The sequence below is a fragment of the Melospiza melodia genome, chromosome 16 (assembly GCF_035770615.1).
Source record: "Melospiza melodia melodia isolate bMelMel2 chromosome 16, bMelMel2.pri, whole genome shotgun sequence".
NCBI lineage: Eukaryota > Metazoa > Chordata > Aves > Passeriformes > Passerellidae > Melospiza > Melospiza melodia.
The window spans coordinates 14,464,310-14,488,395 of NC_086209.1; the positions used below are offsets into that span (position 1 = coordinate 14,464,310).

The 24,086-nt window shown below is 50.5% G+C and overlaps 1 protein-coding gene across 5 annotated transcripts; it reads left to right on the top strand.

Annotated features, from left to right (window-relative positions):
* Positions 1-302: 302 nt before the first annotated feature.
* Positions 303-23,368, top strand: LOC134425781 (G-protein coupled receptor 83-like). Of its 5 annotated transcripts, XM_063170747.1 has the most exons (7): positions 303-367; positions 5,402-5,484; positions 12,228-12,855; positions 13,643-13,768; positions 14,442-14,575; positions 17,636-18,677; positions 19,321-23,368. In XM_063170747.1, the coding sequence occupies exons 3-6, from the start codon at positions 12,448-12,450 to the stop codon at positions 18,228-18,230; spliced, it is 1,263 nt and encodes a 420-aa protein (XP_063026817.1). In that variant the 5' UTR covers positions 303-367; positions 5,402-5,484; positions 12,228-12,447; the 3' UTR covers positions 18,231-18,677; positions 19,321-23,368. The 5 variants fall into 5 exon arrangements, with proteins under 5 accessions (XP_063026817.1, XP_063026816.1, XP_063026815.1 ...); XM_063170746.1 differs by lacking the exons at positions 303-367; positions 5,402-5,484 and adding an exon at positions 11,889-12,086 and having other exon boundaries at positions 12,176-12,855; XM_063170745.1 differs by lacking the exons at positions 303-367; positions 5,402-5,484 and adding an exon at positions 11,889-12,086.
* Positions 23,369-24,086: the final 718 nt, after the last annotated feature.

Consider the following 24,086-nt stretch of genomic DNA (forward strand, 5'->3'; position numbering starts at 1 on the left):
GCAGAGCCCACAGGGTCCCCTCAATGGCAGGGGAAAAAATAAATATTGCCTCTCAATATTTGCCTCCCATGTCCAGAGTCACTCACTCACTCACCCTGGGATATACAGGTGTTTGACCATGGGTGTTTCACAGGATCATGGGCACTATTTTCTCTCTCCTAAGAGAAAATTGCTCAGCCAGATAAAACAAGCAAAAAATGCTGGTTGTGCTGATTCATAAGGAAACAATTTCCCTTCTATTTTAGCACTGTACAGCAGGAAATTGCAGAGTGATTTGCTGGAGGAGCAAGAAAATCAGGATAGGACAGACTGTACAGCATTTTCTGAGGGTCAGATAATTCTTCACCGCCTTAGAATCCGTGAGCAGGTTTGTGCTGCATGATATGGTGTAGACTAGAGATTCATCCCCATCTTCAGTAAGCTCCAGCTTCAGAAGAAGCATAAATGAAGAAGTCTGGAGCTCAGTGGATCTTATTTGTACCACTGGAAAATGATATCTGAGGGGCAGCAAATCCTTGTGTGCTCCTGGCTGCACTGGCTGTGCTGGGGTTTGTGCATGAGCTGTTGGGCATTTAATAAACCTTGAATTGCCCTTGGAGGGTGGTTTTGGCACCCAAGCCCTGCAGGTTTGTGAAGGGCTGAGGCCCAGGAGGTTTGGGAAGGTTCTGGCTCTGTGAGTGCAGGGATCTAGTTTGGTGGGTCTGTGTCCAGAGCTGATTTCTCTGGGCTGTGGGGAGCTGGGGGGCACATCAGGGTCTGGCTGTATCTGCTCCGTGTTTCTGGCCTCCTCCAGCTTGGTACCCACGCTGGCCAGGGGCTCTGCTCCTCACAGGGATGTGGTTGAAGTTCCATTTCCCAGATCTTGAAGTACTTAGGGATTTCAGGAGAAGTTTAGGCTTCACTTTGCACCTAAAAGCTTGATTTGCTACCCTAGCAGTATAATTGCCTATTCTTGTCTGCTTTTCAGAGTTGTGAAGTGATTTCTCCCTCCAGGGAATCCTTCTATATCTCTCTCTCCTGTGCTGCTGGTCAGGCTGTTCCACAGCTCTCCCTTCCCTGAGTGTCACTGCACTCCTGTGAGGGTTCAATGGCATCTGATTATTCTGCCCATTTTCCTTCTCATAGTCCAAATGATCTGCAGGAAAGACACTATTTTGTGATGCTTGGAAATGCCAGTTCAGAACTCCTGAAATTTCAGAACTCCTGAGGGTTTTCCCCCCATCCTTTTGCACTTTGAGCAGCATCTTGATGAAGGATTAGCTCAGCTGCAGTTACCTTCACTTTTTGCTTCTGAGATCACGGTCATGCCTGTCTGTGTGCAGTTTTTCATGCTGAGGGAGCATTAAGCCAAGCATGTGCTCAGATATGGAAAAACAAACCCATGGAGGACAGGGGGTGTTAAAGATCACAAAGAGAATGAGGCTGTGCTGGGCAGAGGGGATGGAAGGAGCAGCACAGCCACCCCAGAGGTGCCTCTCCCTCCCTGTGTCGCCCTGCTCAGGAGGTTGGCACCAGGAGCTGTCCCCTCTGGCCATCCTTGCAAACCTTTGCATCTTAATAAATTTCTCAAGAAAAGTTTGCTCTGTCTTTCCTGGCTGGGGAAGAAACCCAGTGCAAAAGGGCATAGGAGTGGGGATGCTGTTTCCTGGCATTTCAATGAAGCAAATCCTACAAGCTATCTGAAGAGGTTCTAGGAAACCTCTGTCCTCACCCAGGGATAAACTGCCTGAGTGTCCAGGAGGAGTTTTCTTGAGGCAACTCTAAAGGCAGGTTCCCAGCCTGTGAAGAGCTGCCCCTTGTCTTCTGGCTCCTCTTATGTTCTTATTGCCAGGGATTGGTGTTAATTGCTGAGCCCTGTGGAAAGGGAGTGCTTGGATGGTTTGGAGTGCCTGCAGAAGGAGTGTCACATATTTCAAAGTGTTTGATAAGCAGGGGAACAAAGGCAGATAACAGCATCAAAGCCTGTGTTGGGCTCTCCTGGTGTAGCAGGCAGCTTTTGAGAGAGGGAGCAGACTGCTGAAAGCCATCATATTACTGGGGAACATGAACCTGCTTGACTGGCGACCCCCAGAAGCCCCAGCAGGTGATGGGCAGCACAGAGAGAGGCACCAGGAGGACAATTACACTTCAGACCTTTTCCTTTAATGCACTGACCCCTAGAAAGGAGGTGGGAGCAAACGTGGAGGAAAAAACCATTGTTGTGTCTAGATTTGGAGTTCTGAATATTCATTGTTCTTCTCCAGACCACTCTGGTGTTTCAAGTATGAGAGCTACAGGTTGATTCAAAGCTTTTATTAGAAAATTAGATTCATTTGAATCAAAATGCCTGTGTAAGAAATTTGAATATCATCCGGCAGAAAGTGTCTGTCATGTCCTGGCAGCTCATCCTCAGAATGTAGCTGCATATTGATGAAGGGCTCATTGAATAAGAATTATTCAGTCCTGGAGAAGAAAGAGAAGTCCTGAAGGAGAACTGCAAAAGCAGACTGTCATCAGACATGGACCAATCAGGGTTCACGTTGCTCAAGAGATCTTCATTCTGGTCATACCCATTAGTGCTGCTCTGGCTCTGAGCCTTAGTGAGGGCTCTGCTGAGGCACCTGCCCATGGCTGCAATTGCAGGTGAGCCTGGAACAATCCTGAGCTGGGAGAGGATGCTCTGAGCCTGTGGTGCCTGTTTGCTGTGCTGCAGGAGCCTGAGCTGCCCCTGCTCCTGCAACACCTACAGCTGGAACCCCCCAGACCCAGGGCATGGTTTATGTTACAGTGTCACAGACACATTTTATGAAAAATCCTTTCCTTAGGATTTTTTCTCCTGAGAAGCTGGAGGCCTCAGGAACAAAATGCAAACAACGATTATCTGCTGCTGTGGAATGCAACAGGTGCATCTGTGATTGGTCTCATGTGGTTGTTTCTAATTAATGCCCAATCACAGTCCAGCTTGTCTCAGTCACAAGTCTTTGTTATCATTCTTTGCTATTCTATTCTTAGCCAGTCTTCTGATGAAATCCTTTCTTCTATTCTTTTAGTATAGTTTTAATATAATATATATCATAAAATGATAAATCAGCCTTCTGAAACATGGAGTCAGATCCTCGTCTCGTCCATGTTGGGGGTGCCTGCAAAACACCACCACATTACAGAACTCCTGAAATTTGTTATTGTGCTGTTCCTGTTTCCCCACACGTACACACAACAGAGTTTTCTGTTTTAAGCCTTTCTTTAAGCTGTTGGTGTGTTTGAGCCCAATCACATGCTAAGGAGGGAAGAGAGAAGACTTCTCACTGAGCAGCCTGGCAAAGAATCTCCCTGCTGAAGGTCCCTCCTTGTCACAGCCACAAAGGCACTGGGGCCTTCCAGTGCTCTGTGTCAGGGCTGATTGACTGGAGTACAAAACACAGGCTGGTGGCCAGGGATGTGGGATTGTGGCTGCCTCCAGAGCCACACTGAGTTTTAGCACATCAATGAGCTTCTGCTACATGGGGAATCTGTCACTTTATTGTCACCTGAGCTGCAAGCAAAGCAGAATCACGTCAGCTCATCTTTGCTCACAGCTGCCACACAGCTGCAACACTGAGTTCTGTTCTTTCCCTCTTCCCAGGGAATTCAGGATTTTCTCCTGAATCAGAATGGGAGGACTTAGACTGCCAAAATGAGGAGCCAGCCCAAGACCTGTGCAGGATCTCCACTCTCAAATGAGGTCTTCAGTGCTGACAACAGGTTGTTTTCTTCACAGGAGTATTTTAGGGTTCAGGTCCACACATCAGTCCACCAGTTCAGGTCCACCAGTTTAGGCTGGTCTAAGCCAGCTGTCCCTCCATCCCAGCAAACCACATCAGGGCCACTGACCTGCACTTACTAGTTTCACTTAGATTATACCCCTGTTGATTAGCACAAATGAGCTGAATAGAAAGTGGAAAATGCCTCTTTGAGCCCAGCACTTGGCATTGAATTCTCTATACAAAAAGGAAATGCCTGTCTCCTGAGTTTCCTTTCAGTTTTTTGTTCACAAATTCTTAAGTGAACAAAAACAGGCTCCTGCTTCTCCTTCTTTGCAGCCATTCATTTGCCTCTGGGAAAGGTTTAGCTTCTGTGCTTGCCAAACTAGTCAAGGAAACAGAAAACACAGAACATTAGTGCATTTAAATCCCAGGCACTCTAAAGTCTTAAGAAAATAGAAAAAATATTTGGCAGATACATCCACCTGATGCCCACGGCCTCGAGGGCCTCGGTTGGGAAAATCTAACAGAAGGGGCTTCTTTGAGGTGAAGCTTCCTGAGTGAGTTATCATCTAGAGCAGGAAGAAACTGGAAGAAAAATGAGAGAACCTGACTCCCAGATTGGATAAGCCCCAAATACAGAAATTAATCAATCATCCAGTGTAATTAAGCATTGTGAACCAGAGAAATCCAGGGAGGATCTGGGCAGGGTTGCTGGAGGTCCCAAGGGGGATGGCATTGAACCAAACAAAGGCTTTGAGATCCTTCTCTGTGTTTCCTCCTGGGAAAAGCCTCAGCAGCAGCAGCAGTAACATTTCCCTTGGTCCCCCCACTTTTGCCCAGCAGGAGCCCCTGCCATGTGTGGGTCTCTGTGCCACCAAAGGCTCTGCAGCCCCATGGTCAGGGTTTCAGGGTTTCAGGGATTTGGAGATGTGCTGGGCAGGAAGCAAGGGCAGCCCCTGCCAGCATTCTCTCCCCATCCCTGCTCCTTCCAGCCCTGGCCCAGTGGTCCCTGCCCCAGCAGCAGCCCTGGGGTGTTTGGGCCTCCTATCCTTGCTGAACTTCTCAAAAGCAAGAAGAGGTTTCGTAATTTTTCCTCTTACACCTGGAAAAGGAGGAACTCCACAAGACTGTGATTTACATCAGTCCCTGGAGCAAGAAAGCTGAGCAGAAGCAAGAAATCAGCATTTCTGAAACCCCTCCTGGTACCTGAGGTACCTTAGCTCTGGAGCAGAGGAACAATCCCTCCTCTGTTCTGACAGGTGTTGAACCCTGAGCAGAGCTCTCTGAATTCAAGAGAAGGCCAGGAGTTTCAAGATATAGCCAAGCTTCATTTTGGCAAGGAGAACATTTCCTGCCATGGCTGGGGAGGGGCCCAGCCCCTGCAGAACCCAAATCCAAGGGGCAGTAACTGGGCTGCAGCAAGCAGCTCCTGCCCAGCACCAGCTGAGGGGCTGAGATGTGACCTCACTGCCACTGTCACAGCCTGGGAGGCTTCATTAGCTGAGCTCTCCGATAGTAAGTTAGTTATTCTTGTGCTTGTTTGTTTGTTTATTTGTTTGTGGTTTGTTTTTGTGAAAACCTAATCTTCTGGTTTAATAAATAACATGTTTTTCCCCTGAGCTGGGCTGGCTCCCTGCAGATGCCCACCCCTCACTGCCTGCCTGGTCTCTTTGCTGCAGGAGAGGTTCCAGTGGCTAGGGGCCAAGTGATGCTGATGGCTGGAGACCAAAGGAACTGGCAAGAAGAAGACACATCCATTCAGGTATGATGTCCTTTCTGGTTCTGCTGATTCCTGAACTTGCTCTGCAGTCACAGTTCCAGAGGATTTAATACAAAAGTTTTTGCTAGAAATAGTGTATTACTATTGTGAAGTGGAAAAAACCTGCCTTGACTTTACCCAGCAGTGAAATGCACATTGATGGGCCTTGACTTCACCCTGTGGGCCCTTTTCCATTTAAGTTGATCAAAATTCTGCAGATAAACCAGCCAGAGCTGGCACAGGTAACGTGTTTTGCTGGATAATTGCAGCTGGGAGCAGAGATGCTGGCTGGCAGTGTTCTGCAGCCATATGCTGGCTGGCTGGTTTGTGTGTTCATTTCTTGCCTGGGTTGTTTAGAATTCTACACCAGTAAGTAAAGAAATGGAAAATTACTGCCTTGTCTACAGTTGTTACAGAAAACTAAATCTCCAAGTGGCCCTGGAAATCTTTGTGCTGCTTGATCCTAGGGCCAGAGCTCACTGCTCAGTGCTCTTGTTTAGCTCCTGACAGAGTTTGGAGGCTCCAATTATCTGCAGTACCAGGCTTTGGTGAGTCACCCCAGTGCTGTCTGGCTGCTCCAGGGGCAGAGGGGCAGCGTGGGGCTGCACAGGGAGCTGCCTGAGCAATCCCAGCACTCCCCAGTTGTGCACAGCAGTGAGAAATGCCCCTTTCATTCTAAACCTGCCCAGCCATTCCTCTTTGTTGCAGTTCCCTGAAGTTGTCCCGTGGCCATCCATGTGTCCTGTGCAGAGAGGCAGCCAGTCACTCTCTGTCCATCCTCAAGGCTGCCCACCTCCCACCCACATCAGCCTCTTCAAGAGCTTTTGCAGGGGAAACCAGTGGAAATCCTCCTAGGGATCCAAAGGGAAAGGTCCTCTTTATCCATGGTGCCTCCTTCCAGCAAGGGGGTCCTCTCTCTGACACGTCTGCATGCTCCAATAAATCACATTCCTCCAGAATGTATTAATCCTTTTTTTTTCAGGCTGCTTGGAAGGGAATTTGGATGTAAAATAACCAGGATTGCCCCTGGAGTCCCTTTCAAGAAGGATGCCCTACTGGCCATCTTTTGTTCCCTTGGTGGTAAAGTAGTTTAACTTATAATTTAAGAGCAAGATAATCACTACTTTTGTGTTTGAGCTCCTTAGACCTCCCAGGAAAGTGCCAACTGGATTATGCTCTTCAGATTTTTATTGCTGTAATTTCACAACCTCTTTTAACTGAATGAGCTGAAAATTGAGTTTTAAATGCTTCAGCACAAGTGTCTGTCAGAACTGCCCCTCCTTTCCTGGCTGTTTGTGCTCCTGCTTCTTCCACGCATTTGCAGACCCAGAGGGATGGACCTCGGCAGCCTGCTGGGAGCTGCTGCAGCTCGGCTTTGCAGAGGCTCCTGCCCACAGTGCCCCCCAGCATCAGCTGCTGGTGCCTGTGGTTGTTCTGCCTCAGCATCCTCCATCCTGGCTGCCCTGGGCTGGGTGGCAGAGCTGCACCCCTGGCAGGGGCACCCAGGGGGTGACACAGGAAGGTACCTGTCACCAGTGCTGCTGCTGGCTGAACCATTCCTCCCAAACCCAGAAACTGGGCAAACACAGGGATCCTGGGGGATCCTTCCTGGGATCCATGAGGGATCCTTCCAGCTGAGGGAGGGATGGAGATTTCACCAGAGCTCCACAGCTCAGGGGCTTTCTGAGCTGACACACAGATATTTGCCACACAGTGAGGCCCCTGAATCAGGGCCCTGGTGGGTGATTTGTCCCCAGATAGAACATATCTGGATTTGTCCCCACATAGAATCCCTCAGCAGGATGCTGCAGCTGCCATCAGCCTCTGCACGACTGTCCCTTCCTGGATCAGGAACTTCAGCCTTTGTCACATCTCTTCCTTTGGTCAGAGCTGTACAAAGGACAGAGTTTTGAAGTAATTGTATATTGTACCAATACTTTAAAGTCCTGTCTTCATTCCTCCCTTCCTTTGGTGTGTGAGTCATCCCAGCAAACCTATCATGCTTTAAATTAATTGGGTCTTGGAAGGGGACAGAGATAATGAGCCATTCCAGGACGGCATTTCTTAAAAGCCAGGGGATGTACAGCACAGGGGAGGGTGCTGCCTGAGCCTTCCTCACCTTGTCAAACATATCCAGCTCTTTCCTGAGCTTGTGGCAGGGTCTGTGCAGTGTCTGACAGCTGCTGGCCTCCACTCCAGACACCTCTGAAGGGAAGCTGCTCTGACAAAGCCCTGCTTGCAGAGCTGCAGCTCCCCGGCCTCAAACCAGCAATGTGCCCACACAGGGGCTGGGCTCAGACCCTGGGAGAGGTGTGTGAGTTTTGAACTGTGCAGCAAAGGTTGTTGTGAGCTCAGTGCAGTGGGGATGTGAGTGTGGGTGGCACACGGTCCCACCTGGGTGTGGGGGTGTCTCTGCTCACTGTTCCTGTGCCTCAAAGAAGCTCTGGCTGGTGCCCCTGCAGAGTGAGCTGCAGGCAGGGATGAAGGAATTAATATCCTAAATAACAGCCCCCATGCACACCACACACAGAGAGTGACTTCCCCCTCCCACTCTTTGTCAAGGCCCTTTCATTAGCAAAGAGTTTTCTGTTAAGGAAAACAGGATTTTATTGGGTTTTGTTTGTTTGTTTGTTTGTTTTTCTGTCTTGATTACCACACAAAGGGAGGAGAACCACCTCCTAAAAAGAAAACACCGTACAGAGTGTTCAAGGCTCAGAGGCTTCTGAAGCAGAGAGTTCACCCCAGCAAAGGACAATGAAATGGATGGGTCTAGCTCCCACACAGATGGGCTGCACCGAAGCAAAGGGCAGACTTTGATGGGCCAAGCCACGGCCAGGCTGGAGCACTCAGAGCTGGCAGGACAGCACAGGTGGGAGCTGGCTGTCACTGCTGCCTGCTAGGGTTTCCCATCCCACTGAAAATCGGGGGGCCAGCAATCAGACAGGAACTGGGGGTGCTGTCAGTCATTCTGTATGATATTTTTCCAAGGAGAAGAAAAACAAAACAGAAGAACTCTGAAGATCCAGCCCCAGTGGGCCACTAGACAAAGGCCATCAGAGTGGGGAGGGGGCACAGTTACAATGGGAGATTGTAACAGATAGATAAAATTGTAGTTCTCTTTTGTTCTGTCACCCAAACCTTACAGCTGAACCTCAAGGACTATCAAATCCATTATAAAGCTTTTCTTTTCCAAATACCCTGAAGCTGCACTATTAGTAGCTATTACGTAATTGCCATTTGTGTTTTGAATAATGAATTCTAAATTGTAACTGTTCACAGGACATCAATTTCCACTGCTATGGCATTGTTTCTCTTTTCTTATTTCTCCTTTTGAAGCCCATTTTGTACAAGGTGCCCCTCCACCCACTCGCCTGTGCTGAATCTCAGAGCCAGTCAGAGCCCATGATAAAGGCAGCTCTGGCCTGACCTAATGCACATGAAGCACTGCTCCCATGTCAGTGGCAATTGATGCCAGATCACACTCTGACCCTGGGGAAATTGAGGTTTGGTTATCATGGATGACTATTTACACTTCCCAGTTCCTGCCTCCTGAATTTTAATTTAAGTTGGAATATGAGTTTAAAATTTGGTTGCAGTTTCTGTTTTAGATGTGCAATGTCCATTGTTTAGAAATCTGGTGTGTTCATGCCATGTGAGAGGAGCCTGAAAGCCTCTGTGAGGCTGCTGAAAGCTTGGATGGGAGGAAGGTTCCAGAAGCTCTCAGAGAGCCAGGCTCAGGTGGGAGTGCCTGGTCCCAAAGCTCTCAGCCTGAGCTGTGCACATTGGTAGCACATGCAATATAAATCTTGGTAATTAATATTTCAGGGGCTCAGCTACACTTTCTGTGCCCTAAAATCTAACAGACATCAGCGTCTGAGGACAAAAGGAGTAGTTCTGCAGCTCCTCAGTTCCAAAGCCTCTGGTGCCTGTGTATCTGCACTTTTATTATTTTTCTGTCCAGAGGGAATCCAGCCCTCCACAAAACAAAAGGACCTTCTGACATTTAAGTGTAAGACACAAGAATGAAAGACACTGAATACCTTTAATACCTCCTGCATTCAGTCTCCTCAGAGACAGGCAGGTAACTGGAATTTTGCTCAAGAAGGGCAGGGAGAAAACTCTAACTATTTTATTCCACAACACAACCATTCCTGCTCCTGAAGTGTTTTCTGACAGATAAGAACCTGAGGAGCATCAACCAGAGACTTGTCTAATGACATGGAACACACGGGGCTGGCAGCTCCATCAGGGGTCCAAGGCACGAGAGGCTGGTTGGGATTATTGCTCTGTAAGGGATCAAGTCTTAACTCCTCAGCCAGTGAGGGCCTGAGTGTTTCAGTAGGCTCTAGCACACACTGTAGTTTGATAATTTGCACCTGGGGAAAGCTAACATGCCTGGGATTTTGCTGGAAATATGATTAGACTAAACTCACAGCTCTCCTCTACTGAGCTTGCAGCTCTAAAGCCAGTGACAAGGTTTGCCAGCAAGAACAGCATGGGAGGATAATGAAACAGCTCTTTGGATGCACAAGAATCTCACAGCCACAGTGAGAATGGCTTCAGGGGGACTAAAACATAGCAGAAACCTCCCAGATCATCTTGCTATAGTGGTAATAAACATCCAGCGTGTCTTTTCTGTAGCCCTCAGGCAAGAAACTCCAGAGAGCAACTGCAAAGCTCATTCTGCTTCTGCTGAAGGCAGCTGGAGCTCTGCCACAGTCAGGAACTGGTGCATCTCTTACACCTGTGGATCCATAAATACAAAATTCTGAGCAAAGAACCAGTTCCTTAGAAACACACACCAAATATACAAATCTTTCCTCCTCTCTTCATCTGGACTCTTTTCCTACTATTTGCCAGGAAGATCTTCATTAGTCTCTCTAAAAGCCTATGGCTGACACAGTGCAAGCTGGGATGCCCGTTTTGCTCCATGGCAAATAGCCCCCAAAACTAGGAAAAATCTAACATTATACCTGTCATCATGGTTTATGTGCCCTGATAGAGGTTACAAATGCCAGGTACCAGGGGAGACATCAGGCTTGCGAACAACATTTAAAAATGCATTATTAACTGGAATTAGGAAAAATTAGATAATTTGGAAAATGTAAGTGTTCTTATCATTGGAACACACAGGATGACTGTAGGTGTTTATTGAACTGCACTGGGCTGTTAAACCCCACACTGACCATGAAAGTGAATTCTTGGCTCCTCTTGTCAGCATGGGACCTTTTTACTCAGAAGCAGGATTTGGAGTCTGGCAAGAGGCACATTCTCTGTGTCCCATGTCCCATGTCCCTCCCATGTGTTCCCCATCCTGTAGCTACGCCCCTGCCTTAGTCCTTGCATGGCCTGGCCACAGCATGGACATGGACAGAGGAAGGAGAGCATGCAGGTGACTGGAAATGGACAGGGGGAAAAAAAACCCCTTTAGATATATATAATAAGGAATAAATGACACATATGGAATGCAAAATGAGAAATATGATACTATCTCGTTTAAAAATATGTTGCCTAAACTCTTTGAAACCTAAACTGTCTTCTGTGTGAGCACCTGTCAAGAGTGATCCAGCCGTGAGAAAAACACTTATCAAAAAACAAGCTCTGAAACTCCACCGGGAGCCTTTCCGCAAAGATTCGGGCCGGGAGAGCTTTGTGAGGGTGGTTTTCCCCTTTTCCCGTTAGGGCAGGGAAAAGGACGCTCCGTGTGGTGGGCGCTGCCCTCTGCCCCTGCCTGCAGCAGCCCCGCTGGGTGCCGAGGGACCGGTACCGGTACCGGTACCGGCGGATGCGCGCAGGGAGCCGCGGCACGGATTCGGCCCCGGTATCGACTCTCGGGCCCCGCCCGTGCCGATTTATGAATGGAGCAGCTCCGCCCCCCGAGCCCCGCCCCGAGCGGCGGCTCCGGCCCCGCCGGCGGCACGTGCGGGCGGGCCGGGGGTGCGCGGGGGGCGCGGTGCGGGGCGGAGAGTGCGCGGGGTGCGGTGAGAGGGGTGTGCAAGGTGCGGGGCGGAGAGTGCGCGGGGTGCGGTGAGAGGGGTGTGCAAGGTGCGCGGGGTGCGGTGAGAGGGGTGTGCAAGGTGCGGGGCGGAGAGTGCGCGGGGTGCGCAAGGTGCGGGGGTGCGGTGAGAGGAGTGTGCACGGTGCGGGGGTGCGGTGAGAGGGGTGCGCAAGGTGCGGGGGTGCGGTGAGAGGGGTGCGCAAGGTGCGGGGGTGCGGTGACAGGAGTGTGCACGGTGCGGGGCGGAGAGTGCGCGGGGTGCGCGGGGTGCGGTGACAGGAGTGTGCACGGTGCGGGGGTGCGGTGAGAGGGGTGCGCAAGGTGCGGGGGTGCGGTGAGAGGGGTGTGCAAGGTGCGCGGAGTGTGTGCGGTGCAGGGGTGCGGTGCGGGGTGTGTGCGGAGTGCGTTGAGAGTGGTGTGTGTGCGGTGCGGAAGGTGCGCGGGGTGCGGCGGTGAGTGCAGAGTGTGCGGTGCAGGGTGTGTGCGGTGCGGGGTGTGTGCAGTGCGCGGTGGGCGGTGCGCGGTGTCCAGCGCAGAAGTCGGAGGAGCCGCTGCTGCCCCTCGGGACCGGGCACGGTCGGGAACAAACACGGCCGGGCAGTGCGAGGTAAGTGAGAGGGGGTAAGGGTAGGAGTTAGGGAGGGGAGTTTGGTTTCTCCTTGTGGCTGGGGTGTAATCATGCTGTGATGTATGCAGTGTCACAGACAGACCTGTCTGATTTGGAAGTGGAATGTTGGTTTCTATTCAGAATTCACATCGTTGCTGGAAAGACATCTTTGGATTTGTTTAGAGCGGAAGGTGACGTTTCTGCATTGGGAAGAAGTTCCTGCGACAGCAGCACAGGATGGTCAGGCAGCCTGCCTGAGCCCAGAGCTCACCTGTGAAGTTCTTGCTCTTCCTGCTGTGTGAGAGAGTGTGTGGTCCCAAATCAGCCCCTTTCTGACACACCATTGGTATTGCTCCTCAGCATGGAAAACTGGGGTCAACCTACCATGCCTTGCTCACTGCTCCAGCCATCCAAGTCACAGGTGACAGGGTTTCTTGAGGAGTTTGACCGTTACTCTTCCATGGCCAAACTCATGTCCATCTACCACGCGACAAACAGGAGCATCTTCAACTGGACAGAGAGCCGCATTGTTGAGTGGGAGAAATTTGCTGAGCTGGCTAAATATGAGCCAGAATCCCAGAAGCCAACAGTGAAAGCGCTGCTGATCGTGGCCTACTCGGTCATTATCGTCATGTCTCTCTTTGGGAACATGCTGGTGTGCCACGTGGTGCTGAAGAACAAGAGGATGCACTCAGCCACCAGCCTCTTCATCGTCAACCTGGCAGTGTCAGACATCATGATCACGCTGCTCAACACACCTTTCACCTTGGTAAGTAGCTGGTATTGCTGTCCCTTCAAGCAGGACAGGAACCTCCCACCCACCAGAGCTATGCCTGGTGGTCATGGGCTTTCCATGCCCTCTCTCCTAGGGCTGAGGTGGGAGCCCAACCCCACCAAGCCTAACTGATAACTCTGCCAGGCAAGCAAAACACTGTTCAGCAACCTGTGGGCTCTCTGTTGCTCTGTTAGACTCTGTAACTCCTAGAAACTCCAAAGTCTCTCACAATGTGTGCTACCAAACCCCAGCAAGAGCTTCTTGGGGAATGAGAACAAGTTCCTGTGTTTTTAATGTTCATGCAGCAGAGCACTAGAGAGTCCCTTAGTGGGTCAGAACAGTCTGAATGCCAGTCATACTGGGTGACTGGAAGAAAATAGTCAAGCATTTCAGAGATGCCAGCTGGATAAAGGCTTCAATGAAAGCATTCCAAATCTGACAGTGGGGTTGATATCAAACCTTGGTTCACTATTTCCAAATATAGTTGTTAGCGTAATAAAAAATTTTACCACTGTTCACAGTGTCTGTAGAACCGGCCAGAAGGGCTGTGGCATCACCACTGCACAATCAGCAGGGTTTTACCCTATAAACTCTTCTGTAAAGGTGTTTCAGAGACCAGCATAGCTGATCTTTCTATAAGTTCCGGGTGAAGCTGCCCAACCAGTCAGCACCCCTGAGCCAGCTCGGGTTCCAGCTATAGGACTTGTAGGAAAACAAACCAGACCCCCATGGATTTGTTTTCAGCACATTTCCTGGCTGATGAGGTGTTGTTTCGCCCCAGGTCCGCTTTGTGAACAGCACGTGGATCTTTGGGAAGGCCATGTGCCACATCAGCCGCTTTGTGCAGTACTGCTCCCTGCACGTGTCCACGCTGACCCTGACGGCCATCGCCCTCGACAGGCACCAGGTGACACTGCCTGCCCCCTTCTCCAAGGCTCTGGGAGGAGACTGGAGCTATGAAAAGTTTTTCTGTCCCTCCCTGGCCATGACAAACGCTGGCCCTGTGTCCAGTGCAAGGCAGCAAGGACAGCCCAGGCCATGTGCTTGTCCCCAGCAATCACTCCCCTTTCATGTGCTATTGGCAAATAGTAAGTTCCAGACTATCAGATTTTATCAGCTTAAAGATCTAACAAAGAAAATCTCATGAAAGGTGGATTTCTGCCTCAGCAGAGGGGAGGAAAGCTCAGCTTCACAGGCCCAGCTGGAACAAGAGACATTTCTTATGTAGTTCCTATAGAATAAAAAAACATACCGTTGAGTGAAGACACTTGGGTAGATCTCTAGATCTCTTCCTTTTTTTTTTTTTTTTTTTGACCTAATCTAACCTCCAGCTTAAGGAAAACAGTTCTCACATAACAAGATTGAGGATAAAGTTTGAAAGCTCTTCTGAGCAGACTGAGAAGTTCAACATTTCCCATTTTCCAGGTCACTCTAATGAACAGGACATTTTCCTAATCATGGCTGTCATTTTCCTATAATTAGCTGTGTTAGGTTATGTCACAATCTGCCCACTCCTCTTGTGGGCTGTGAGGGCTTTTTATTCCTGTGGGAGAGGAGTCATGACAGAGTCTCTGTTGCAGGTCATCCTGAACCCACTGAAGCAGAGGATGTCCCTGACAAAGGGAGCTCTGAGCATCTCTGTCATCTGGCTGATGGCAACCTGTTTCTCCCTGCCCCATGCTGTCTATCAAAAGCTTTTCCAGTATAACTACAGGTGAGTGATCTCCCCTTCCCAGGGAGTGTGTGGAGGTCTGGCAGCCCTTGTGCAGTGCCTTGCTCAGCGGGGAGGGCACCTGAGTGTCCCAGGGTGATGTGGGATGAGTTGGTGTGTGGGTGACATCCCCCTTCTCCCAGCAGAGGCTGGGGCTGTGGAAGAGCTGCCTGGCCTTCTCTCTGCCTGGCCTGCTGGCCAGGGCTTGCTCTCACCACCTCCCACATGCCCAGATGAGGCTCTGGGGCAGTCCCAGGCACAGCCTGGCTGGGGCACAGCTGTTGGCAGCACACACCTCCTCCAGTGCCATGGCCTGGCCAGGAGAGGCTCTGTCCTGAGAAGGTAACTTTCTCCTGAGGGACTTTCCTCTTCCCTCCTTTTGCCTGCTCAGCTCCTCAGACCAAGCCCATCCAACTCACCCAGGCAGGGAGGAGAGAGAGTCAAACTGCAGTTTGAAAAAGAAAGAAAATAAACTTCCTGTTGGGAATACCTGTGCTGACATCACCAAGGCTCTGCAGGGAGCACGAGCAGGGGACCACTCTGGTTTACTCATCCCTCTTCCCCAGGATTTCCTACACTGTCTCAGGTTGTGACTTCCCTGTATTTCATCCATGTGGATTTACAGAGCAGGACCAGCCTTCCCTGAAGCTTGAGGTTCCTCTGTCCAGTGTTACACTAACAGGAAAACATAGAGAACAGATATTCTTCATGAAGCAGGGCTGTGGGGGACCAGGGTGGGACAGGTGAGTGACCAGTGCTTTGGCAGGAACCTGAGCTGTCCTGGTGTGCCATGGTGCCTCTCCTCAGGAAAGGGAACTCTTGGCTTGGCTGAACACAATGACTGCAGATGAAGTGAAATTTCACATCAACATAAGGACTGAAATACCAGGAAAAAAAAAAAAAAGAAGGTTCTAATGTAGAGGGAAAGAAAGAAAAAGAAAAAAAAAAAAAAAAAACAAAAGCAGAAACTTATCTCCTCACAAAGGCCCAGAAATGGCACTTGTCTCTGCTGTCACCCTCTGCCAGGGAGAAATACAAACCCCAAACTCTGAGTTCTTTTCCCTCTCAGTCCTTTCCTCTGTGGTACCCAACCTGTTCTGTCCCTCCTGTCCCCAGCAGCCTGTGGCATTGCTGTGACCTCTCTTGTCTAGAAAACAGTCTGTAACAGTACCCAAGTGGGATTTCTGTGGCAGGTGTCACGCTGCTGGTGCTGCCCTTCGCAGGAATGCCAGCCTTGAGGCCAAGGGGATAATCTTACCATGACCTGTACTTTCAGGCTGAGATCAGCATCCCAGGGAGTGGGGCAAGGAGACACTGACAGGCAGCAGGAATGAGATTTCTATTGTAGACATTGACCTTCTGTATAGAGGACAAATCTAATTTCCTGCAGCCCAGCCAGATCCGTCCTGTTGGTGAGGCAGGAGGGTGTGAGTGCCTGCCTGGGCTGTCACTGTTTTGGTGTCTGAGGGGCTGCAAGTGGGATGGGGGCTTCACAGCCCTCCCCTGCCTGTGCTTGTGCCCAATGTGGCTGACATAGCCAGGGGATATCATACCCATAACTGCGCAGACTGTAAACACAGGGCAGGGTTACTCTGTGCTTGCATTGCTCTGCAGCTGTGCTTGGGGATTAGGGAACGAATTGCTCATGAATGAAGGAACCCTACGATCTGTTTCGGGGCACCTGTCTCTGCTCATCCCTTGGCATGGCCAGAGGAAACCGAGCCCTGGGCTGGCACGAGGCAGCTCAGCAATATAAGGACTTCCAGGACATGCTATTCCTGTCCCTGCTTTCCATTGAAAAAAAAAATCACAGTTGTAATATTGCTTGTAATAGCTCCTGCAGGGTCAGGGCTCCTGGGATGGCTACCAGGGAGTGGTTAGGGTTCTGGGATGGGAAACAGGGGCTCCAGCAACATCCATCTCTGGCTGCACTGCACAGCAGCCATCTGACATCCTGGTCATGTCAGGATTCACCAAAACACTGTCCTGTCAGATCCCCTTTGGCATCCCCTGTGGTGAGGTCCCCCAGATCCAGGGGAGGAAGAGCCAAGACTGCAGTTCAGAAAAGATGATTCTCCCTTCTGCGTCAGTTCCCATCTCGAGTGGCATCTCCAGGCCCTCCGTACTCGGTGGACCCATTGTCACTGCTCTGACCTCATCCCCTGCTCCAGCTGCCTGTTCTCAGCAGTCTCCTATTTGTGGCACAAAAGGCGGCTCCAGCAGTTGAAAACAGGATATTAAAGATATTAATCAATACTGCAGTGAATAGTACAGCTTGATGGGAGCTAAAATCTGTGCTGAATAGAGGAGAACCGAGGATGAGGGATGAAGAGAGAAGAGTAAAATGGAATTAGAGAAAGAAAAAGAGAGGGGAAAAGAAAGAAAAGGAGAAAACATCCACTGGAAATAAATTCCATTACACCAGCTGCAGGGTGTGGAGGGGACACATGCAGTGCAGTGAAGGGTGAGGGATGAGAGCCACTGCAGGCCAGGCAGTGGGAACACACCCAGATCCTGGGGCTGGATGGGATGGGACAGGTGTGAGAGGTTGTTAAAATGAGCTGTTGTGTACGGTTACACTTTCTTTTGTTAGTTCACTGTCAGTGGTTCAACTGGAGCCAAGTAAGTAATCATCACACCAGTTTTAAGAGGTAGCAGGAAGGTTGTAGGAGCTGATGCAAGGGAATGGTGGGTAGGGAAGGGAAGTGAGGTGGGCTTGTCATGCCTTTGAGGCTTTCTCACTGCCTCCAGCCCTTCCCTCCCCTCCAGAGCAGCTTTGGCTTGGAGCTGCTTCAGTGGCTGTGGCTGAGGGATCCTGTGCTGGGGACTGTGCCAGGGCAAGGGGTCCTGGCTGCTGGGGGACACAGCAGGGTGGGTGCTGCCATGGAGGGCAGGGGCTGCAGCTCCACCTGAGAGAGACATGCCAGAGCTGTGGCTCTGTGTCCTCCCTCTGTCCCCCCTACACCTCTGAGCAGGTGGCTGTGGGCAGTGTGGTTTGCTGAGCCAGCAGCACCCACGGGACAGCAATGGCCACATGCCATATCTGTATTTCCTGTTTTCAAGGGAAGCCACCGTCCGGAGTCTGTGCCTCCCTGACTTCCCTGAGCCTGCAGAGTTGGTCTGGAAGTATCTGGACCTGTCTACCTTCCTCCTTCTTTACCTCCTGCCCCTGCTGATCATCACCGTCACCTACCTGCGCCTGGCCAAGAAGCTGTGGCTGCGCAACGCCATCGGGGACGTCACCACGCAGCAGTACGTCACCCACCACAGGAACAAGAAGAAGAGCATCAAGATGCTGATGCTGGTGGTGGTGGTCTTTGCAGTCTGCTGGTTCCCCCTGAACTGCTACGTGGTGCTGATCTCCAGCCTGGGCATCAGGACCAAGAACTCGCTCTATTTTGCTCTGCACTGGTTCGCCATGAGCAGCACCTGCTACAACCCCTTCATCTACTGCTGGCTGAACGAGAGCTTCCGCGCGGGGCTGCGCTCCCTGCTCTGCATCTGCCACAGGGTGCCCCAGCCCCGGGAGCAGGCGCTGCCCCCCAGGGCCCTGTCCTGCCGTGAGGCGTGGCTGGAGCAGGCCAGGTGCAGGAAGGGACCGGCCTGCCAGGCCAGCTGCTCCGCCAGGAACCTCCCGATGGCCAGCACGGACCTGTGAGCTGGGGGAGTCACCTGGTGTGGGAGGCACCAAAGGGCATCTCCCAGGCTCTCCTCAGGAGCCAGCATGGCTGCTCTGTTGTTTTACTGCTGATTTTTTGGCTTGTCTTACTATAGCCCCTCCTCTGCTTGGCATGGTGGGCACACAGCCTCTCCAGCACCAGTAAAACCCACGCTGCAGCTGGCCCAGGGGGCAGGAATATGTACAGGGGACGTGGAGCTTCTCAGACATCGTGATCTGCTCTCAGGGTTTCCCATTCATTGCTATCAGAGGGAGTGGACCCAGGTTTCTGTCACTGGCTGTAACACGTGCCAAAACGTGGGGCTCTGCACAGCAGCAGGAACAAATCCATGATGACAGCTGTTTGAAGGAAGGACTTGGACATACAGATGAACTCCATCCACAGGGAGCCTCACCAGTTAGTGTATAGCAAAGCCTCCAGCAGAGGTAAGGATTGTTGACAGCAATTTTGCTCTCAGATTCTGCTGCTCCTCCTGCCCTGTCTGTCCCACCCACAGCAGCTGGAAGCCAGCCCCAGACAAGGGGAGCAGGATTGCACCCCAGGAGCCATGGCCACAGGCTCAGATGGCACAATGACAGATTAATGCAGTCCACTGAGAAGTTCTTTTTATTATAAATACATTAATTCAGTAAAGAGAGCTACACTGGCACTTTGTAAAAGGCAACAAAATATTTCATCAGGGCTGTAGCATTCACTCACTGAAGAATGGAATCATTCTGCATTGTTGCTAGTTGCTGTAAAAGTCTCATTTAAACAACAGGAGGGCAAGAAGGGGCCAGAAGGGATGTCCTGTGAGGAGCCACCAAGGACTCTGGAGCTGTCTGGTTGGTGCAAACCAGGTGATGGATTTCAGTAGCCCAAGGGCAGCTGTGTCTGCTGGGGGGCTCCTGGTCTGCCCTGGTGATACCCAGACAGATCCTCAGCCCAGAGAGGCAGTGGAGGCCTGGGTGGCTTGAGGGAATAAGAATTCCCAGCACCTTCCCAGGGGAGAATAAGCCAGACCAAAGAAGGGAAACTAAGGACTGATTTTTATGGGTGGTTTTTTTTTGTTATTTTCCATTTTTGCAGTGGGAAGGAAAAGGACAGAAAGGAGGGGGATCCTTGCTTCAGGCTTCACTTGACCCCAGCTGGGCACCTTGGGTGGGCACTGCAGTGCCTGCACCAGAAGAAAACAGCAGAACACAAGGAGTGGCAGCAGGAGTGGGTGAATACTCTGTCCCTGAGGCACTTTGCTTGGAGCTCACCATTATTGAACATGGGAATTCAAAGCTGTCTGTGCTGGTTGCCAGCGCTGTGCTCCCTCAGTGTACACAAGGGTTTGTTTTCAGTCAAAAAACATCACTGTGAGTTTCTCAAAATGTTAAGATAATCTCTAATTAATAAGCATCACCTCATTTAATTAGTTAAAGAAGCTATAATTTGTTTTTTTACTGTTCCTCACTAGCTTTTGGTGAGCAGCTGTCAAACTGCCATGTACTTTCTTTAATATTTATTAGGTTTGTTTTCCTTCCTTTCTTTCTTTAAATGGCTGAATAACCTTTTTCTGGAGGAGTCTAAGCCCTTACTCCAAAGAAGGGGTCTCTCCACACTCCCTGGATCTTCTGCTAATCCCTGTAGTTATCTATCTCTTGCTGTCAGAAATAACCTGGCTGGTTTTCCTTGGATCTGTCGATCGCAGCATCTCCTCATTGCTGAATTTTTCTCCCCTAAATGGGCAGGATGCAAGAGCTGACTGTATCGAATCTCTGTAATGGCTCAGCTATCTGGACTGATAATTATCAATGCCTGAGTGAGATTCAGAGCTTCACACACTTCATCCAGTGCCTCAAGGTTCCTGTGTCACTCGAGGATGCCCTGACTCCCAGCAGCTCTCAGGCAAACACAGAATGCACAATATATATATATAAAAAAGTATAACTTGAGTGTTGTTTGATCAGTGCCTGGAGGGCAGGAGGCTGCATCTCTGCTGGACTCCAAGCCAGGCTCTGGAAAAGGGAATCTCTGAAATTCAGCTTCTGCTGGGTCTGAGTTAGCTCAGCACATAAATAGCTGCTTAAACATTCCTTATAAACATTCCTCAATCTGTCTCCATCCCGCCGGGCACCTGTGGAAATGTCATCCTGAGCTGTGCTGGGATCCCAGGAGAGCTCCCAGGGACAGGAGCAAGGCTGTGCTCAGCTCTGCCCAGACAGGGCTGCTGGGGCAGCACCACCAGAGCTCTTTGCTCCCTGCACACCAGCCTGGGACCCCAGAGGAGTGCAGGGTGCCAGGAGAACCCTCTGCCATCAGGAGACCCCTCCCTATTGATGCAGGCAAAGCCCCCCGGGAGGCAGAACCGAGGGTGAGTTTGGAGGGCAAATGACTGAAACACTGAGTCACCACAAGTCTACTCCCGGGGAAACTATTTGAGCACACAGAAATCAGCGTGCAAAGATCCAGCGAGACATGTCTGAGTGATTAACAGCCCGAATTTATTAAGGTTAGCTCATGCCAAATGCAGCAGAGTTCCTTCAGCAGAGTTGCTGATGAAGACGATAACAGGGAGCGCAGCGCAGGGGATACCTGAATTCCAGAGACAAATCCTCTTATATAGCCCCACCACATAATGAACAAAGAAACCACAACATGCCAACTAGATTAACAAAAAGCTAGCAGAAAAACCCCCACAATGAGTCAGAAAATTAGCTCAGGAAGGAGAAACAGAATACAATTATCATCACTTAGCTCTTCAAGTGGAAAACAGCACGGAGGGGCTGGCCAAAGCACGCTGCAGGGATAAGGGGGAATGTCCTCAGTTAAATCCAGCTTGAGCCCTGAATGTTGGGGTGTAGGTGGGTCAGAGTCAAACCATCATAACTCAGCATCTTAGGTCAATCACAGAGCAGGGGAGGAAGAGGGAGGAAGGAGCCTGGCCCTTACCTGGGAGCCTGGATGTGAGGGCACACCCCGAATTCCCGTGTGGGAGAGGATGTGCAGCCGCCCTGTGCCCCAGGCAGCAGCCAAGGCTCTCCCTGGAGCAGGACACACAGCTCTGCTCTCTCACTGACTGTGGAGACAGCCTGCCTGCCCCCCAAGGATGCCACCTGCCCCCACAGAGCCCACCTGCCCCCCAAAGGATTCACCTGCCCCCCAAAGGAACTCACCTGTGCCCACAGACCCCGCCTGCTCTCCCCCGCTGCTCCTCCCTCCCCACCCCTGCTCTGCGGTGGGCAAAGGAACGTGTCTGATCTCCCAGGCTTTGGAGCAGCCCAGGCAGGAGTAGCAGCAAGTGAGGACAGGTTTAGCACCAGGCACGGGCTGCAGACAGCGCTTGGTTTGCAGACTGATGGCATTTCACAGGCTGCCCTGTCCCACCAGTGCTCAGCAGAGATCCCCACCCCAGTTCCAGGGTCTGCTCCCAAACTGCTCCCCTGAGGTGATATCAGAGCACTCCCAGAGCCTGGCTCAGTCCAGTCTGAGCTGAGCAGGTACATTGGAGGTGTCCCCTTGCCCAGATGTGCTGCAGATGTTGGGGTTCTGCACTGCAGCAGGGCTGATGTTCTTTGAGGTCCCTGATGGGATGGGGCAGGGGGCAGCAGCAGGAACCCAGGGCTGCTCTGAGCAGCCAGAGCAGGCAGAGGTGTGGGTGCTGTGCCTGGGGCTGTGCTGGAGCCAGCCCTCCCTCGGGAGCTCACATGGAGCAGATCAAAAGCACCTCTTGCCCCGCTCCCCATCCCTGGTGTTTTGTTGTTGTTTGCCCTGGTAATAAGGGCTGAATTAATGCACTTGGTCCTTGATTGATGTTTCACTCCCCCAGCAGCCCACGCTGGCTGATGCTGCTCAGTTCAGTAGTGCCAAATTGTAGAAGTGGAGAGCAGCTGTCACTTAGCCAGACGTGAGAAGGCAAAAATAGTAATAAACACCCTCAAAGCCACAGGCTGAGCTCTGCAGGAACCTGGTCTGCTTGTACAACATAATATTCTGTCACTTGAAGAGACTTCTCCATGGCAGGCCCATAAAAGTCTCCTTGGCAGATGAGACCAGACTAATTGCTTTATAAAATCAGATGAATGGAGCATCTAATGCATCTGCTGGAGACAAAGCCAATTGCTTTATGGGGCACTGTAAGGGGCAAGTACAGGGAGTGGCCCCATTAATGGAATTCCTGCTCATTACTTCACAATTAATGGGGCTTCAGAGCATATAAAGGTTTAGATCCTCGATATCATTCCCACATGCTTGCATTGCATACATCTGCATCCCATCCATGCTGTGTCCTGCAGGCTGTGGGACCTTGGTGGTCTCCTGTTTCCAAAATTTCCACCCTGCAGTTGGTGGAGCTGACAGCAACAACAGGGATTTTCAAAGCCTCATTTTGACCATTTCTTCCTACAGCACTGCAGAAGTCAATTCCATTTCAAGCCCACACTTGGAGCCAAGCTGAACGCCACCATCAGTGTGATTCCAGGTGCCCAGACTGTGTGTACTGTTAGGATATAATTTATGACACCTAACAAAAATGATGGCAGCAAGTTTCAGAGCAGCAGATTTTGTTCCTATTTTTGAGACAGACAATGTTTTTTTTGCAGCCACATCCTGCTTCAGGCAGTTTTCCACAGGAATTAAGCAATCAATTAATCAATGGCCTTAACATTTTGCAGCTTTCTGCTCCTTCCACAGCTTATTTTGACCTTTTACTGGTGATACATGCCAAACATGGCAGAATTCAGAGCACAAGGAGTGCCTGGATCACTTCCACGATGGATTTACCACAGTTCCATCAGTGGGGAGTTGCAGTAGGCTGGGTGGCTCTGGGCTGTTTTGGACAGTTTCATTTGCTTCTGAACTGTGATACACTGCTCAGACCTTTCACATTCAGGTTAATAAACCAAGTCTTTCCTAAAGGCTGGAAAGGAATTGAGTTTTAGTTTTTAGCATTACAGTTTTACTTTCACAGTACATGGTCGTTCCTGAACTCCTCTTCACAGTTCAGTTATTTAAGTGTTTGTCTCCATTTCCCACCCTGTTCTGGAATTAAACCCACCAGTTGCTCGTGCTGAGGAGCAGTGACTGATGCTGACTGTTTCCTCATGGAGATGGCAATGGCTGCACTCCAAATAAAGTCTTTATTTCAGTGTCCCTTTCCTCTTTATTTTCACATTTCTATGGCAGGATATGAATTTTTCTCCCATTATTAAATTTGACACACTCTGTGTTCTATTTAACAGAATTGCACTAACTTGCCTTCCTTTGCCTTCCATTCAGGAGAATATAAGTATTATTAGTAATATTCAGGAGAATATAAGTATTTTGCTGTCTTGCACAGCTTGCAGGGCAGGATGTAGGGAAATTCATTCTTCAGGAGAACTGTTATGATTAGCAGAGCTAATAAAGACCACGAATATTTAGCAACATGTTCAGGCATTTCAGCTATAAATGGGAACATCTTCACCACTTGACTAATTCTCAGCTTCTTTGTGAAGCCAAGTTGTCAGATTGATTGTTTTGCCTTTGTTTCTCCTGGTCACTGTGAAGGAAGGAGGGATTGAGGGGGAAGGAAGGACAAGGGTCCATTTTCCTGTTTGCAGCGTTGAGCGTTGCTAACCCATTCTCTGCTCTCCTCCCTGTACAAAGTGGGGACAGGAGCATTTCCCCCGTTCCGTTTCTGCCTGTACTGATGTGTTCGTGTCCACACACACTCTCTGCATGCGCAGGTGCCATTTCTAATGCCTTTCCATGGCACAGGTGGCACAGGGCAGGGGCACAGCCCTGTTGGTGCCCAGGGCAGAGGGTGGGGGGCACGTCTTTGGGAGGAACCTCTGGACAGGACCAGGATGAGAGCATGGAGCAGAGCA